We start from the raw sequence: 18,769 nt of genomic DNA, 5'->3' as shown, positions 1-18,769 counted from the left end.
ACGTGTCTCGCCGTCAGCCATGCTGTATATCTACACTGTACTCACGGTGTAAAAGACGAGACAATCACCGCTGTTTAACGTGACGTTCATTTTCTGTGTGGTAAATAATAAATAAAGCGCCACAGTTCGGAGATAATATATTTATGTGCTAGTGAATCACACTAAATGAAACGCCGTGGCGCTAGCATCCGCTAGCCTTAAGGTCCGTTAGCTAAAATTAGCAAATGACCTCGTGAAATTCAGCCACATAGTAAAATAGTCCTTTTCATGTTTCAGTACAAGTGTAAAGTGCTAGCGCTAAGTCATACTGGGAGCCCAGTACAGAAAGTGATAAACTTACCAGTTCTTCCATAGTCCTGCAGCTAACTCCGTGCCATGCCGTGGTTCGTGTTATCCCGTGGCTGAATGCGATGCTACTTCTCCCGCTACCTGAAAGCATCTGGTGAGCGAGTCGAAAAGGGAGCGCTGCATTTATACACCGTCATGCGGGGTGACTACGCAGTCAGTGAGAAAGGCCGCTATGAGAGACTGGCGGCACACGCCGCGCAGTAAAACAAACACCACAAGGTCACTCCAGTCCGCGTGCACAAGATGGCGCGCTGTGAGATACAGGAATGGGGGAAGGGAATGGTTACGATGGGGACTTAATATGTCAAGATCTGTGTAATATCTGAGTCCGTACCGAGGAGACTGGGCGGAAGAACGACATACTCCACAGACATGAAATTAGCATACTAAACTGAAATTTAGCTTCAAAGGCTTAAATGAGTGAATGAATGAATAGACTGTATATCAGTTTGACTGACATTAATTTACATTCATACATCTTGTCATTTCAATTGACAAGATGTCAGTTATTGAAATGAGGTGGAATCAGTATCAAAATCATCTTTATTCACAAAGTATGTGTGTATATGAAAGGATCTCTCCAGTCTCTTGCATGGCTCTAAATGTACACACAATAAACATACAGGTGAAACATGGCTACAAAGTTGGACAGAGCAAACATAGAAATATGCAACCTGCTCTCACAGAAATGCGTGAAATAAGCACGACCTCTTAATAACGCATTGCTCCTTTCTCTGACCTCATATTAAAGGAGAAATGTTTCAACAGCAATTCTTTAATAGTTTACAGATGCTTTGGCCTATCAGGCTGAATTTTTAATAAGTGTATCAGGGGGCTAGGGCCACCCACTATGTGCAGATTCAGGCCCGTGTGACCTTCACAAGTGTCAAAGGTCACCGTTTTCTTGGTATTTGACCTTTACGACTGCTCTTTTTTAATATCTCACAAACGCTTTGAGATGGGACCCTGAAATTTCAGTATGTTGCTCGTGAGACGGCCTCTTATCATAAACTTTTGGTCCCGTTGTGATCGGACCTCCGTGAGGCTACTTGGCTTTCTGATTGGCCCACAGAGTTGGGTCTTGGGGGGATTCATCCAAGCCTTGTCACCACTCCACAGGCCAAGTTTTGAGCGATTCGGTCCATCTCCATGGAAACGGCGGCCTCCAGAAGGCCGCAGAAAGCGTCTGTCTAAAGCCCCGCCTCTCAAGAAGCGTGGGTCCGATCGGCACCGAACGGACGTCTACGCGCTCATCCCAGGCCGCCAAACCACATATTAACAATTCAGACCTGCACGACTTTTAGAACAAAAGTTTCTCCAAAGCAGCCAGCTGCATGAGAGGGTGTAGAGGGCCATATGTCTGACAGCACCTGATTTTTCAGAGCAGCAACAGCCAATTAAGAAAACAGCTGGGAATTTCGTTTTTTTTCCACTGGATTATTGTTCAGTGACATCTGAGGGTCTTGTATTCCAAGTTTGGTGTCCATGGGGTCAAAGGCCGCCGCACAGCGGCCGAAAATGCACTTTTTTTAAATTTGATTTTCAAATTTCATGAGGCCGCCGTTTCCATGGAGATGGACCGAATCGCTTGAAACTTGGCCTATGGAGTGGTGACAAGGCTTGAATGAATCCCCCCGAGACCCAACTCTGTGGGCCAATCAGAAAGCCAAGTAGCCTCACGGAGGTCCGATCGCAACAGGACCAAAAGTTTATGATAAGAGGCAGTCTCACGAGCAACATACTGAAATTTCAGGGTCCTATCTCAAAGCGTTTGTGAGATATTAAGAAAGAGCAGTCGTAAAGGTCAAATACCAAGAAAACGGTGACCTTTGACCCTTCTGAATGTCACAGAGCTCTGAATTTTTGCACACACAATCTACTAGACATTCTGAGACAAATATTAAAAGCTCATATTCATCTCAGCTTCCTGCATCAAAGTCTAAGTGATTTATTAATTTAACACTAATCAGTGACCTCTGACCCTTGAATTCATAATAATGTTTTTCAGATAAAAAATAAAATTTCACTCATTGAATTAAAAATTACATTAAATGTGATGTGATGTGGACTAGAAAGATGCTGGTGAAAATTATTAAAAAAGAAGACAAAATTCAAGCCAACTTTCACAATATAGCACTGTTTTGTTCAATGTTGAAAACAAAAAAAGATGTTAAGACCTTTTAGTTAATAAGAAAATAATATAAGCTCAATTTGTTTTATTTTTTAGTTACTAAGAAAAATATTTAAGCTCGACCAATCAGACACGTCGCTGATAGACATGAGGATTATGGGTAATATAGTGCTTCTCCGTGATATGACATTGGAAATAAAACGTGTTTTCTTAAAATAAAGTTGATATTACACGGGGATTTTAGTCTCGACAGAAGCACATACTATCGTTACACATTCTGCCTCGGATGGTTACAACGTTATGGCTAATAATCAGATCTTTCTTCAGAATAGCAATTAATCTACATTTGCACTTCCGGGATCTATGAAACAACACCTACAGCGTGACGTCTTTGAAGCTGACAATGTGTGTGTCCGCCACGAAACGGATCCTAATTGACTTTCAGTGAAGACTGAAAGTCACACGGAATTCTTACACAATGCGAGCCAGGAGCACGCAATGCGTTATTAAGAGGTCGTGCTTATTTCACGCATTTCTGTGAGATCAGGTTGAAATATGACAACTATAGAAATGTCTATAAACATGTATGGACAAGATATAATGTAATCATTCAGAGTGCAAACAGAGTTCAAATAAATATATAATACTAACTAATATAAAGGTTGCTTTAACGAGGTAGTTGATATGGCAGGATACGCTGTAATATACAGTATTCTTTGAATATTTGCAGATTGTTTACAGTATATTTGAACAACAATATTACTACAACAAAATAACAACTGCATCATTTACAGAGGGTGCTGAGCGACAGGAACCTGTAGGTTTCCACCACAGACACAGTATTATTCATGGAGATGGGGGGGCAGTGATGGGGGGCTTATCCTAAAGTCCACTGTCATCTACAGTCTTGAGCGTGTTCAGCTCCAGGTTGTTGTGACTGCACCAGAGAAGTAAATGTAAAAGTTTCTTTGTCTAAAATAAATCATTTACTCGTCCACTGTGTGTGGGCCTCTCTGTGACATAAGCTAAACATCTAGCCAGCTCATCATGTCTCAATCTAAACTGTACACTCAAAAATACAGAAAGGCGTGGGAATCAAACCCTGAATTCAAAGGCTGGTTGAAGCCGTTTATTGGAGATGGTTCACGGGCTTACTGCCTGTATTGTAAGGCTGATTTCTACACCAAACTTTGTGATGTAAAAAAACACATGACTACTCAAATACATACTCAATCAATCAATATCCTTTATTTAACCAGGTAAAAAAAACTCATTGAGATTTAAAACCTCTTTTCCAAGAGTGACCTGGCCAAGACGGCAGCACACAAGCAGATCAGTTGCACAACACACAAGACATAAATAAAATACAATCACACATTTCAGGAAAACATAATTAAACAATGCAATCACACGATCCGATTGAGCTCAATTCTCTGTCTATTATAATTGACTTGAATTCCCCCAGAGTTACAAGATGTGTCAGTTTCATATCCTTCTGCACATCGTTCCAGGTAGACGGGGCAGAAAATTTTAAAAGCCTTTTTGCCCAGTTCAGTTCTCACTTTCGGGACCTGCATCTGTATAATGTCCTGAGAACGCAGGCCATATCGGCTGTAGTTTCTACACATGTGTAAACACAAATATGTAGGCAAAAGTCCAAGAACAGATTTATAAATGAAAGTCAGCCAATGAGAGAGTCTACGGACATACAAAGATGGACAATGTGCAACGGCATATAAGGAACAGTGATGTACACGGTAGTGGCAACCAGTAATAAAACGCAAAGCACAGTGGTATACAGTATCCAATTTCTTTAAAAATTGACTAGGAGCGTCAAAAGGTATCAGTAGATTTAACCCAGATTTTAATTAGGTCAAGTTTTGGCAATAGACTTCTAACATTTAGGTGTAAAACACCAAGCCCTGATCTGGATTTAAAATCAGTTGGAGTACTTAGACAATTTATATCTGGGCCAGGGTTGAGTTCAATATTCCCAGACAGTAAAAGCCAAAGAAATATGAGACATTTTTTCTTCACTGAGAATGTAGGTACTGGTTGAGTAGAATGATGCCTATTCCTTCGACTAATAGGACTTGGTGGATAAGAATGAAACGATAGCAACCAGTCATATGCACTAAATAATACAACAAAGTGAGGCAAAATGGTATCATCAGTACAATGCATGGTCTGGGTGGGACAGAACTTGAAAAAAATAGTATCCCAGCCTGTGCTTTTTATGGGAAACCAATAATAAGTAAGAATAAAACAGTCTTCCCCATATTCAATGGGATGCCAACTATTCCCAACCACTTCAAGTTCGCTGATGGTAGGCAGAGACAAAAAAGCCAGAAGAGCAAACACTACATCTGTCATGATGAAAATCACTAGTCAAGTGCAGCTAGCTGTTGCAGGGCTGCTGGAAGCTAGCTGCTGCAGGGCTGGTGGAGGCTGGCTGCTGCAGGGCTGCTGGAGGCTTGCTGCTGCAGGGCTGGTTGAGGCTTGCTGCTGCAGGGCTGGTTGAGGCTAGCTGGAGGCTAGCTGCTGCATGGCTAGTGGAGGCTAGCTGGAGGCTAGCTGCTGCAGGGCTGGTGGAGGCTGGCTGCTGCGGGGCTGCTGGAGGCTAGCTGCTGCTGCAGGGCTGGTTGAGGCTAGCTGCTGCTGCAGGGCTGGTGGAGGCTGACTGCTGCAGGGCTGCTGGAAGCGAGCTGCTGCAGGGCTAGTGAAGGCTAGCTGCTGCAGGGCTGGTTGAGGCTAGCTGCTGCAGGGCTAGTGGAGGCTAGCTGGAGGCTAGCTGCTGCATGGCTAGTGGAGGCTAGCTGGAGGCTAGCTGCTGCAGGGCTGGTGGAGGCTGGCTGCTGCAGGGCTGCTGGAACCGAGCTGCTGCAGGGCTGGTTGAGGCTAGCTGCTGCAGGGCTAGTGGAGGCTAGCTGCTGCAGGGCTGGTCGAGGCTGGCTGCTGCATGGCTAGTGGAGGCTAGCTGGAGGCTAGCTGCTGCAGGGCTGGTGGAGGCTGGCTGCTGCAGGGCTGCTGGAAGCGAGCTGCTGCAGGGCTAGTGAAGGCTAGCTGCTGCAGGGCTGGTTGAGGCTAGCTGCTGCAGGGCTAGTGGAGGCTAGCTGCTGCAGGGCTGGTTGTGGCTGGCTGCTGCAGGGCTAGTGGAGGCTAGCTGCTGCAGGGCTTGTGGAGGCTTGCTGCTGCAGGGCTGGTGGAGGCTTGCTGCTGTAGGGCTAGTGGAGGCTAGCTGGAGGCTAGCTGCTGCATGGCTAGTGGAGGCTAGCTGGAGGCTAGCTGCTGCAGGGCTAGTGGAGGCTAGCTGGAGGCTAGTTGCTGCAGGACTAGTGGAGGCTAGCTGCTGCAGGGCTGCTAGAGGCTAGCTGCTGCAGGGCTGGTGGAGGCTAGCTGCTGCAGGGCTGCTAGAGGCTAGCTGCTGCAGGGCTGGTGGAGGGGGTAGATAGGACAATGAAGCTGCTATTGGCCCAAAATAGATGTCAATCAACAAGTTAGAGTGTAGGTTAGAGTTAGATGTCTGCCAATTTAAAACAAAGCAGCAGTGTATTGTCGCTAGTTATAGATGTAATACTGTGCTTTAGACTTAATATTTTCATGGATTAGATTGACTGAAACTTTAGAAATCTAACAAGATAATTGTTGCCGAAGTTTTACCGTTTTGGTGAGTTGCCCGACTTACACGTTTGTTTGTGGATGGCATGTATATTTGTGCACATGGAAGCTCACAAACTTAGAATGAAACAGCAGCAGACCCTGGCAATTTATGGATATAATTTTGTGTTGTGATTATGCGTCTTTGAAAAAGAACCAATAGCTCAAATGGCATAGGAAAAATATCCAGTGTTGGTAATAACGGCGTTAGAGTATAACGGTGTTACTAACGGCATTATTTTTTTCAGAAACGAGTAATCTAATTAATTACTTTTCCCATCGTTGCAACGCCGTTACTGTTACTGAGAATGTGAAGTGGCGCGTTACTACAATTTGGTTGAATGAAGCGCAAGGTGTCAGGTTTTGGCCACACATCAGCTGCCTGGACAGAGCAGGGTGGGAGGAGGGAGGGGGGAGGGGGGTGGTGATGACGCCGTTGCAAATGCGATGATGATTGGCTGGGTGGGCGGATCATGCCCTGCTCACGCTGTCTCACTGCACACTCTGACTGGAAGTACCGGCACTACTTCTAACATTGATGTAAAAGACAAGAACGTTCATGTGTGTAGAAACTCAATGTCCTCACTGGTTCATGCGTTTGGGCTTAAAGCTTTAATTAACGTTCTTGTACATGAAATTATCACAGATAACGTGCTACGTTGTTACTCTCAGCTCACGCTGCAGCTACTAACGCCGACTGTAGACACAACATGACTTCCTCAGTCTCTTAAAGGGATACTGCCTAATTCTTACAACACTACAATGTGAAGTGTACATTAGGTCCCAGAGCAAAGTGTTTGTCCATGTCCGTTGTGATATGGATGAATGAATGAATGTTTAGGAGCTAATGTTGTATTTGTCCATATCTTTCACTTCTTCTATTCATCTATTTTAAAAGCACTTATATTGTTAAACTGTTTACTTTTGTTATGAAGAAAATACTTGAAGTAGGCCTACAGTATGTGCCAGTTGTCTGTAGCTGTGTGATAGTTTGACTTATTGAATTTACAGTACAAGAACTTTAAAGCACTTTATTGTTTAACTAAATATTAAAAGTTAAATGAAGTACCGTCTATGCTGTTCTATTCTATGCAACTGGCATGTGAAAATCTTTGACATATTTGAACTTTTTTAGAAAAAGTAATACAATAGTTACTTTCCCTGGTAATTAATTACTTTTATGAAGGAGTAATTCAGTTACTAATTCAATTACTTTTTGGGGAAAGTAACTAGTAACTATAACTAATTACTTTTTTAGAGTAACTTGCCCAACACTGGAAATATCACAATATTTATGAAACATTATTATCAAAGTCAACTTAACTACCAATTCTGCCATATGTAGAGGACATACATAGGATCGAAATATTGTTCCCTCATACCCAAAGTGTGTGCAAACAAGACAAGTTAAAATGATAATGATATAAAGTATGGCCCAGCTAAGGGGCCAGGAAGACAAAAACAAGGCACATAAGGTACAGACAAGGAACTTAAATGTATGTACATCATACATTATGCTGCAAATATGGTGGGTCCACATTATGATTACTACATTATTATTATTAGGCCTAACCTATTAATATGCTTAACCTCGGATCCCATGCATTAAGTTACAGTTGAGGTCAACAATGTTAAGTAAGAGCAAAGGTTGTAACAACTCACTACATAGCTCACTACAAGCTACACCAGCAGTATGAAATAGTATCTGCTTCCGGTCCCCTAAGTGGGCATGGTCTCCTCTCCCCTCCATTTTCATTGGGCATTTTTAACACTGATACATCACTGATGTGTTGCTTGTCCATGTCAGAACAGTACAACATTAGATACAGTCAATAATTAAAAAAGAATGTTTGTGTCTTATTTTCCGGCTCGTTTTTACCTGCTAGTTTAATAATCTGCTACAGATCTGCAGATTTCATGACGGTGTGTTGCTGAGACAGAGACAGGTCTCAAACAGAGTTCATCCTCTCCTGATTTGTCTCCTGAAGAATGCCATTTGAGTGTCTGAATGTTCAGAAGATATGGGGCTTGTTGGGGTGGGGCAGTGAAGGAACCATGTGACATAGATGCAAGAGGTGACTCTTCAGTGAGGCGTATCAGTTTCTGAACTGTCTTTTGTAAGAGTTAAAGAAAGAACCCTGTATCCACCATATCCATCAGATGTTATAATAATAATAATAATAATAATAATAATGTAACAGCAATTAGCTACTAAAACAAAAATAGTAAGCCTTACTAGCCATAAGCTGGGCAGTTCTACTCATGCATCTATCATGTATAAATAGCATCTTAATGATAATAATGATAGTAATATTAACACCTTCATTTAATATTATTTTATGATATAATTAAAGGATGGAACGGTTATAAAGGCTTGTTTAATATTTTACCAAGTTGATTCATGGGTTGAAAGAATATTAAACCCTTAAAATATGTGATATAAAATAAAAAAATATGTACATTTTTATGTATTTATTTAGTTTAACTAAATTATTGTGAGTAACAAACAGAAATTCAAGATAACTTTGAGAGGTTGAGATGAATAGTTTCAATAAGATCGTGATTGATCTAATTAATTAATTAATTAATCTAATTAAAGACAATACTAAGTCGATTTAGGAGTAATGATTGCTTATTATTAATGTTTTTATTAATTAATATTGATCTTTCATTCAAAACAGACACAAAGCTTAAAAAATGGTCCCCAGCTGTAATGCGACTTTTGACCAGTAGGGGGTGATAGAGAGTGGACGAACAGTGACGCACATTTCCGGAACACTGAACCTCATAAGGACTGCAATACTCTGTGTGACCTCCAGAGACACCCTCGGACACACAGTGATACACATATGTCATGAAAATGGACAACTGAGAAATTTGCATGGGGCGTGTCTAAATACTGTTTTAAAGCTAGTAGTGGGGCTCTGCCCGTGGGGACCTCATTTTTGGTCCCCACGGGGACACAAGTCCCCATGATGTTGGTGTGCAGTCAGGTTTCAGTCCCCACCGGGATAGGAAAACGAGAACACACACACACACACACACACACACACACACACAAAGAACACACACAGAATTTGTTTTTCCTGTTCTCTTCTCGTTTCTTCTCTTCTTTCTCCTCCTTCTCTCCTTCTGTCTTCCTCTACCTTCCTTTTCCTCATCTCATCCTCTGCTTCCCTTCTACTGTCTGATCTCCATATCCTGCCTCTTTCTTTTCATCCTCCCTCTTTCATTCCAACTCTCTCTATTTCCCCTTCCCATCTGCCCCTTCCCCTTCCCCATCTCTACCTTTTCATTAACCATGCCTATGGCTTTAAAGCTTACCTGCTGCATTGTGACCTTTCTTAAAGGGACGCAGTCACTACCTACGGTGACCTTTTTAACTGGTAATGCCTGAATGACAAGATGGATTATTTTAATTTCACATGTTTTATAATGATCATATAATGATGATTATAATGATTAAAAAAAACTTACCTGTACCAGCTGACCCTCTAGAGTCATGAGGCCCTGGCAGTTTTGCCACTCACTAAGTGGAGTGAGAGGGGATGCCGGGGAAAGAAGGGCCTCTGTCTGTTGCTGGATTTCTTCTGTGATAGTCATGGCTGCAGTCCGAAAGAACATTGTTCTGTCTGTGACGTTTAAATGATAGGGTGGGTCACTGCCCCTGAGTGTGTGACCTCGCATAATGTAGGTATTACCCTCTCTGATTTTTTCCCCGAACTGTTCGAATATGGTGACTTTGGTGCATGTCTTTCCATCTGTGAAGACTGCCATTTTGTTATTTTTTTTAGCAGCCGGTCTCACAGTTGTATGGGAAAAATCCCATGTAATGACTCTTGGTCTGTCAATTACTTTTACTACTGAAATCTTCAGTGGGGGTGGGCGGAAGTATTGATTTGGAGTTTGGTCGCTAGAAGCACACTGAGAGCCATTCTGAAATGACAAAAAACACACAGACACTCAGACACAAGTAGTTATGTATATAAGTGTCAAAAGCCCAACTGAAAATGGAACGCTTTGTGGGTCTGTCTGTTCGTATGTCTGTCCAACCGTCCGTCTGTCTGTCTGTCTGTCTGTCAAAAATAAAAATAAAGTTAAACTGTAAAAACAATGTTAAAGTTGAAGATGAGATGGTGAGTACACTGTTAATTCCCAATTCGCTCACTCAACTTAAACATTTATTGGAAACAGCTTGCACTCAAAACTTTTAGTTTAGTACAGTGTAGTAACATGAAAGTTTTGAGTACACCAGACACAAAATAACTGTGTCACATGACCCTTGTCTGACTGGACATTTATGTCAGTTCAACAGAACTTTTTTAATCACACAACAAAATAATTTGTGTTTTGTGAGCATTTAATTCTATGTCATATTAACCGGAAATATATGTTATTTGACATTCATTTTTTAATGTTTATTAAGCGTAAACAAAATAGTGTGTCATAACTTCGTCATTTTATGTATAAACAACAGTTATATATTGTAATTTTAAAGTCAAATTAACAACATTTTCCATTATTCAGCTTAATCCCAATTAGCTCACTCTACTCAAAGAGTTAGTGGAAACAGCTTGCACACTAAACTTTTCAGTACTATAACATGAAAGTTATGAGTACACCTAACTCAAAAATAAATGTGTCACATGACCCTTGTCTGACTGGAGATTTCTGTCAGTTTAACATAACGTTTTCAATCAATTGATAAAATAATTTGTGTTTTAATAACATAAAAGTTTATGTCATATTAAGTTGAAATATATGTTATACATAACACAAAGTTATTGATTTGTTAAACGTATATATCAATGTTTTTTCAACACAAACAATGATGTCACTAAGCTAAATTATTTTGTGTACAGTTAACTAATACTTATCAAAGTCTTATAGTCAACTTAACATGAAGTTATTCATTCTCCAACCAGTATTTTTTGTGTGCAATTAACACATTTGTAATTGTACATTTGAACTATATATTCTCTGTTATTTAAACCTATTAATTTTCTTTTTCAAAATGTCTGTCATTGTGTGCATTAAGCATAAAATATTTAGGTTTTAAAACATTAAACCTGTGTTCTATTCAATACAAAAAAATTGCATCAAAACATCTAAATTTGTCATGCTAAATGTACTATAAAAATTAAGTTTACTTCACACATTTTTGTTATACTTACATATTGAATCTTTTCTGCCATACTTACCCATGTTTTTTTGATGTTAAACAAAAACTGTCAAATAGTGTTGATAGTTTTACAATGACATTTGAACTATACACTTCCTGCTTTATATACTAAATATTTTTATTTTTACACCACTACTGTTAATGTGTGACGAAGACAAAAAAGATTTGTGTTTGGAACCTAAAATCTATTTTGTTAAGTGTACAAATTGCTTTTATGTCAATATAACTATTCCTACTGACATGAATATACTCAAAAGTTGATATGAACCAAACCCACTACATTTGGCTGTTTTCACATCTTCTCCAAATGTACCTACTAAAAGTATTTATGTTGACACTAGTTAAAATTCACTTATCTAAAAAAACCTCAAAATACATTTTGGAAACACCTTACACTCGATAATAAATATATCTAACGTAAAAATGTAGCATTAACACATTTCTCTACTAGGCATAATCAATTATGCTGTGTGTCAGAACATTTTACTGTTGATACAAACTCCCATGGTGTCTCAACATTCTCACTGCTAATACAAAATACAAGGTTACGTAAGAAAAACTCTGAACATAGTAGTCTAAAGTTTATCTTTTTTTATTTTGCAAGGGCCACAATCAGGACCAACAGCTTAACATCTTCATGACAAAATGGCAACAATTTCAACATGTCTGCAGGTACTTATCTTCGAATTAACCATGGTGATCAATCCTGATTCAAATTAAGAGACTTTCTTTGCTAACTATGCAACTGAGTTTGCTTTGGGTAGCTTGTAGTTTTCGATCTGTGTACAGAATAAGCAAACATGATAGAACGTGTTAATCAGTGAGCCTGTATTTTTGAATTTTGGACAGAACCAGGCTAGCGGTTTCCTAACTGTGTTTCCCCAAATAACTATTCCTTTAACTGTTAATGAAAGCTGAGAGGGTGCCATGCCATTTTAGATACAGTATACAATCAGGGCTATAACAGCTCAACATCTCCATAACAACAAAACTATTTCACCATGGTCTGTACTTGTTTGTTACACTACTGTAGCTTATTTTTTAAGGACAGCGTCTTGGGTTTCAGTTTGTCTCCACCCACATTCAGAAGGACTTTCTGAATGAACTCAAACGTATATGCCATGCCTTTTGGGTACTCAGCCTGGAGGACATACAGCAAGCCATACAAATACAGGAGTGCATCAGGCCAGCACTCAGTCCCCTGCAAGACAACCTGATCCTGGACGAAGACCTTGACTTCACGGGGATGGTATGGCACCGTGTTTACATCCTCACTGTCAGCAATGATGGACACAATGGCAGCAGATCCCTTAATGGTAGGACCACCCTCCTGGAAAATATGTACAAAAAACTTACAATTACAACTTTGATTAAATACTCAGTCTGTTACAGCCACATCATGTGTTTTCTTTTTTGTGTATTTTATTATCTCACAAGCTTATCAAAGAATAAAAAATCTTAACACACACCCTCAGTACTAGAAATAGTTACAATATTTTTCGTGTTAACAACAAGTGTGCCCAACTGAACATCTGTCATAAAAATTAGAGCCAATTCAACATACATATTTTTGAGGGTTAGGTGGGAGCCAATCAGAGCACCCAGATGAAACCTACATGGAGATGGGGAGAACATCATGCAAACTCTTCATGGAAAAGACCAGTGGTAGTTGACCAGGATTTAAACCATTACAATCCAATTTAAATGACACTACAGTACATATTATACTGATCAACTTTATGGTCAGAACAGTTCTTTTAGTAATAATGAAGCATACTCTAATACTTGAACTGTCACAAGACAGTTCATACTTTTAGGTTAACTTTGAGATGTTAATGTATGTTAGTAAGAAGAGAAACGGGGGGAAAGTTAGCCTAACTCCGGCCAAAACGTTTGGTTGGTTTTATTATAACATTTTCATCCTTTTTATTTCTCATGTCTCATTCTGAAATTGTTTTACTATAGATCTTAGTATCAGCTTGTCAGTTATCTGTAAAGCACTTTGAATTGCACTAACCTGTAAGAAAAGTTCTATACAAATAAAGTTTGATTGATTGACTGATTCAGTCTGTAGTCTAGACACACTTGTTATTTTACAAGGATTTCATATTTTCGATTGGTCTTGGTCTTCTATAGAGCTTTTTCAGTCTACTGACAGCTCAAAGCACTTTACAATACATGCCCCATTCACTCATTCACACACACATTCATACAGTGATGGCGGAGGCTGCCATGCGCCAGCTGCTCATCAGGAACAATTTGGGGTACAGTATCTTGCTCAAGGACACTTCGACATGTAGCGGAAGTGTCGGCTACATGTCGAAGGGATTCGAACCAGTGACCTTCCGATCACTAGACGAGCCGCTCTACCTCCTAAGCTACAGCCGCCCAGCAAATTAAAAAAGTTGCTTCCTCAAATTCCCCTTGGGTGACTGTGAGGAAATATGAGTGTAACCAGCTACACGATCATCGCACGAGAATCACGCACCTTTTTAGTGGAGGATCAATTGTGTTTTCATGAGAAGCGGCAATGTGCCCAAACAACCACCAGGTGGCATCTGTGAGCAGGAGGACGACAACATGCAGCAGCAGGGAGCAGTGACCATAAACGGGGAATGGACCGAGTTGCCTGATTTATGTTTCTGTTCGTTGTTGCTTCAATACAAGAATGTAGCTAATAATACCTCACCCACTCCACACCGCATTCTCTACTCCTTCCTTCAGCCTGTCGCTACAGGGTCCCTCTAGCAAGGACAAACTTAAAAAAAATCATTCATCTCATCCGCCATCAACATCATCAACAACTCACTATGAAGCCTTTTAAATGTCTTTTAAGGTCTTATTCTGGGTATTTTGTATTTATCTGTGATATTCCCATTTTATGTTTATCTGTTTTCATTTTGCGTTTATGTTTAACTGTGGTCTTTTTTGGTGCACACGTCAAAGACATCTGAGGTTGTGATTTTGCTCGCTCGCTGCATCCACGGCTAAGCGGAGTCAGAAACAATTACGCGCAGCCTACAGAAGTTTCACATCCATACAAGCATTTAAGAAATGATCTTTATCAGTTCCATAATTCAGAGAGGATTTTTACTCAACGAAAAAATGTATAAAGATCAGCTTTTAGGTTGAAGACACGACAGCAGCACGTATGTCCAGACACTGATGTGTGTCTCCACCACAAAGCCTCAGAGCTTCTTTGATTATTAACAGTATGTTAGTGATGACAGAAAGTGCTCTTCTATAAAAAACCCAGAAAAATTCATCGTTCTGAGCCTGGATGCGAACTTTGCCACTGATTCTACAGCCCCATCAAGAAATTATTATTTATTGTTTTATTTTATTGTTGTATTTTTTTTAAATTATTTTTATTTTTACATTCAGCCTTTAAAAAGCCATTTTCAACTGGCCATCCCATTCAAACTGGGATTATGCTGGGCATAAAAGTATAATCTGCAGTCAAGTGTCATTTGTTTACGCCGCCACGGCTCCCCGGAGAGCCTGCCCCCGCTGTTGAAAAAAATCCTAGAGGAAACACTGCTTGTTGGCCAATTTACCTAAATGTGAAAGCATGAGATAATAATGGATATTTTTACAGGCCTACAGCCTACGAAATTAACTGTTGAACCCCTACCCGCATTTTCGCGTGGGTGTTAATTTCGGACCTTTATCTAAATCTATCTAAATTCTAATCGGAATTTAGATTGTCTTTTTCTCAGACTACTCTATAATAATTTAATGCGACCATACATTCGGCTTTGCTTTGACAAACGTGCCAAACTCTGTTTAGAATGCTTGATATTTTAAAAGTTTCCTTGCTGAATATCTGAGATGAACACTGTTTTTTTATTGACTTTATGTCTTTTTAACTGATCTACAGTTCATCTGATTCATGATTTGTTGCAGTACTTTTTGGTGCATTAAAGGGGTAGCAACATCCTTTCTTAGAGAATTTATCCATCAGACAGATCAATGGGACTTAAATTAGGTTTTGATAAATTACATTTTCAATTTTCAATTAAAGCCTACTATTGCTTGCCCATGTAAAATGTATGTCAGCCCACCTTGCAGGTGTAGAACAGCTCTGAGTCGTCTTCTTGCAGCAGCACTGGTAGACACCGGAGAACTGTAATCCGGTCCACATTGATGTCTTGTGTTTGCTGTAGTGAAACATAAGGGAAAAGAGAACAAAATACAAATGTTAAAATACCAACCATATATATTTACACTGTTGTAGACATTATTGTGCTGATTTGTTTTTCTCTGTATTTACTAGGGAAGTCCCGAATAAACTTTTTTGGCCTGGATCCCAATCTGAGTTCTTTGCCAATGCCAAGTCCGATCCATTATAATTATATTTATCTAAATGTTGATTAAATATATATCTGACACACTGAATTAATGCAGCTGTAGCCTACTAAATTTGACACACCTTATTTTACACATTTGTCTAGATCCAAAACTATAAAGTCCATAAGCTTAAATCATTTATAGGATATGAATTAATGTTTAACTGGGGAAACGTGACTCCTGAAATTAGTGGAACTTCTTCCCTCACAAATGATCTTTGGCTGTGTACAAACAAACTGACCACAGAAAAGTTTGCTTTTGGCATGTTGTTTAGTAACTCACTGATATGACATGCTGCTGGCAACTTTTGCCATTTTAAGCGGAGAAAGCGGCTGTCTACGCTGGCTAAAAATTAGAAGCTGCTAGTTGAGTGCTCGGTATACTGCTCTTTGCTAAAAAAGAAGATAGATATCAGATTTGTTAATGAAAGTTACAATTAATGTTTTGCCAACCCGGGTGTCCAAATAATTTTTCACATTTCACACAATCTAATTTTCACTCAAATATACAAGCAAAATCCTCACAAGCTCTTGTAAAGGAGAGCAGCATTGTAACACTAGCAAGCTGAGTCGGACAAAACAAAGTAGAGTACAGTTAAGAAAAGATCATACTGATCCATTAAAATAGGTTCTGATCGGCTCCTGTACTGATCCTTCGGATCTGCTCAGGACGTTCCTATAATTTACCTGAGAGTATGCCTTTAAGATGGAAGAGATCTTCTGGGCACATGGACCAGATTTTCCCTGCATCTCTCTGGCAATAGCCAGCAAACGATCTGTGTGTTGATCCAATGCAGCATACAGTTCAACTCTCAGCTGCTGGTTGGTGATACGTTGGTATTCTGCGCGAACCTGATAAAAACAAAGTGACCTCAATCACTCCCCCTTAACATCAAATACATACGAATAATATCTCAGTCTGTGTATCTCAGATGATTGCTAACTACAACACACAATGTGACAAATATATGAGAAAACACAGTGTGACAAGTACAAAAATTAACAATCAAATGAACTACATTCCATAGCTCTAAATACATACACTTTAAGTACCTGGTGTTCCAGGAAAGGAGCTGGCCATCTTTCCTGAACATGCTCCACAGAGGGACTTGAATTTACAATCTCCAGCCTTCTTGCAGCAAAGGTCTTGCTCATGTTGGCGTCTATCACTGAGAAATCTATGCTGTCTATTCTGCCCTCCCTGAACGTGCCGTGTTAGTTTGGCAGATAGCTAAACAGTCCTTCAATGAAAGGCAAAGTCTTCTTTTCTTTTAAGGATTTATTATCGCTCCCAATGAAGTTAACTGTAAAACTGAAATACAAGAAAGAGGATTAAAATAATATGTCTTTAAGCAACAAATATGTTCAAACAACAGAGTTTGAAACAACATTCACACTTACAGTAGCCATTAGCATTCCCATTACACAGCTAGGAATAGAGTCAGCTAGCTCAATGCTAATATACAATGCAAACACAGACATGCTAACAACTGGCATTGTAACAGTGGCAAACATACATAAATGACCGCCATCTTAAACCAATAGCTGTTAGTGTTACAACAACACACTAAACTATAATACTCACAGGCATATGTTCTCTTAACTCTGGAATTGGCACTGCTGAAGTTTGGCTGCAGACTGACTGCTTCTTCTGCTTCTACTCTTTCTACCTCTGTCGCAATACTGCCACCTTCAGGCAGAGACGTGCATGCCAGAGAGGGCAGCACACTGTCTTTATCCGTTTTCTCCATTTCCATCAACATGTCGACTCTGAGCACTTCCAAAGTCTCCAATGTTTCCCCCTGAGGAAGCTGCGGCAGATAATTAACTTCTGCACGTCGTGGGCGCTTAATGGAGGCATGTGGTGAAGCTGCATCAGGATTGGCTCTGCTCCTCCTGCCACTGTTTATTTTGACCTCTGGGCATCCAGATTTGCACAGCTTGCGTCGGTAGTTGTTCATTTTGTTTGTAAGGCTGTCCTTCCAGCCATCCCAGCCATTTTTGGAACCTGTCTCCTCTAAACATGGATGTTTGCACACCAAGGCCTCAGCAGCCTGAAAGATTTCTCTGCCACTTGGGTAGGCTTTGTACTGGTACATTGCACAACCCATTCCATCAAGGATCTTGCTCTTTTGTTCCTTTGTTAAAGTCAGGCGCCTTCCATGCTGTTGTTTTGCAGCATTTGCTTCTCTTAATAGAAACTCAATATCATGTGAGAACGTGGGAACCAGAAATACTAGTGGCCATGCAGAGCTTCTTTGGGGTGTTGAGCAGCTTGAACTTTCCCCACTATCGCTAGCCCAGCTTGATGTTGAGCTAACATCGTGCTCTAGTATCTTCACCAATTTGGCTGTACCCATGTTTGGAATTTCCTCAATCGTGTTTAAATTTACCAGCTGGTTATCAAACTCAGGATCTTCAAATTGGATCAGGAAATTGAATGGGATCTCCAGTTTCTGACGAAGCAAACAGGTCAGCTGAGCGACAGAATCAGGACGGCGTTGAAGTGTCACTCTCTCAATGCCACCCTCTGGTAGGATGACACGTAGACGAAATGTCTCGGGTTCTGTCATGGTCCTACAAGTGGTGGGAGGATTATATGGTTATCTTCAGTTCAGCCAAAAAGTAATAAAACAGTTACAATCCATTTTCTTTGTTTGAGTTGCACTTACATTTATATTAAAAATTAACCTTAATAATGTTATTTTCTAATTTCACCCATACAGGGTCTGTTGTGACTTGAAAAAACAGTCTCCATTCCATCATTTTTTATTTTGTTTTTGTCTGCATTACTTTGATCACTTTTCAACAATAATTTGTAGGAAGCTCTTATATACAATATTCTGTTAATTGTTTGTTTATCACATTCTTCAACCTAATTTTAACAGCTAAATGGCATTTTGTGATTTCATGTTCACCAAGTGCAACTTGCATTTAGCTCAGAAGAATGAAGTGCTTGTTCGTAATAAGGAGTTGTCCACTTTTCCTGTAGGCGGTTAAAGGGTTAACATGATGGAGTTCTGATGGCCTCTTCACAGCACACAAGGTCCTCATAAACTACCAAGAACAAGAATGTGTGTGTGTGTGTGTGTGTGTGTGTGT

At 40.0% G+C, this 18,769-nt stretch overlaps 1 protein-coding gene across 1 annotated transcript; it reads right to left on the bottom strand.

The window, feature by feature from the left end:
* Nucleotides 1–11,937: 11,937 nt before the first annotated feature.
* Nucleotides 11,938–17,316, bottom strand: LOC311267670 (uncharacterized protein). Its single transcript, XM_084370864.1, has 5 exons — nt 17,253–17,316; nt 16,721–16,979; nt 16,355–16,519; nt 15,383–15,478; nt 11,938–12,648 (listed from the first exon to the last, which is right to left on the bottom strand). The coding sequence occupies exons 2-5, from the start codon at nt 16,820–16,822 to the stop codon at nt 12,343–12,345; spliced, it is 669 nt and encodes a 222-aa protein (XP_084226990.1). The 5' UTR covers nt 16,823–16,979; nt 17,253–17,316; the 3' UTR covers nt 11,938–12,342.
* Between the last annotated feature and the right edge of the window lie 1,453 nt (nt 17,317–18,769).

This window comes from Pagrus pagrus, assembly GCF_965226575.1.
Source record: "Pagrus pagrus genome assembly, chromosome: 13".
Taxonomy (NCBI): Eukaryota; Metazoa; Chordata; class Actinopteri; order Spariformes; family Sparidae; genus Pagrus; species Pagrus pagrus.
The sequence above is the reverse complement of the archived record's forward strand: the minus strand, read 5'-3'. Positions and strand labels throughout refer to the sequence as shown.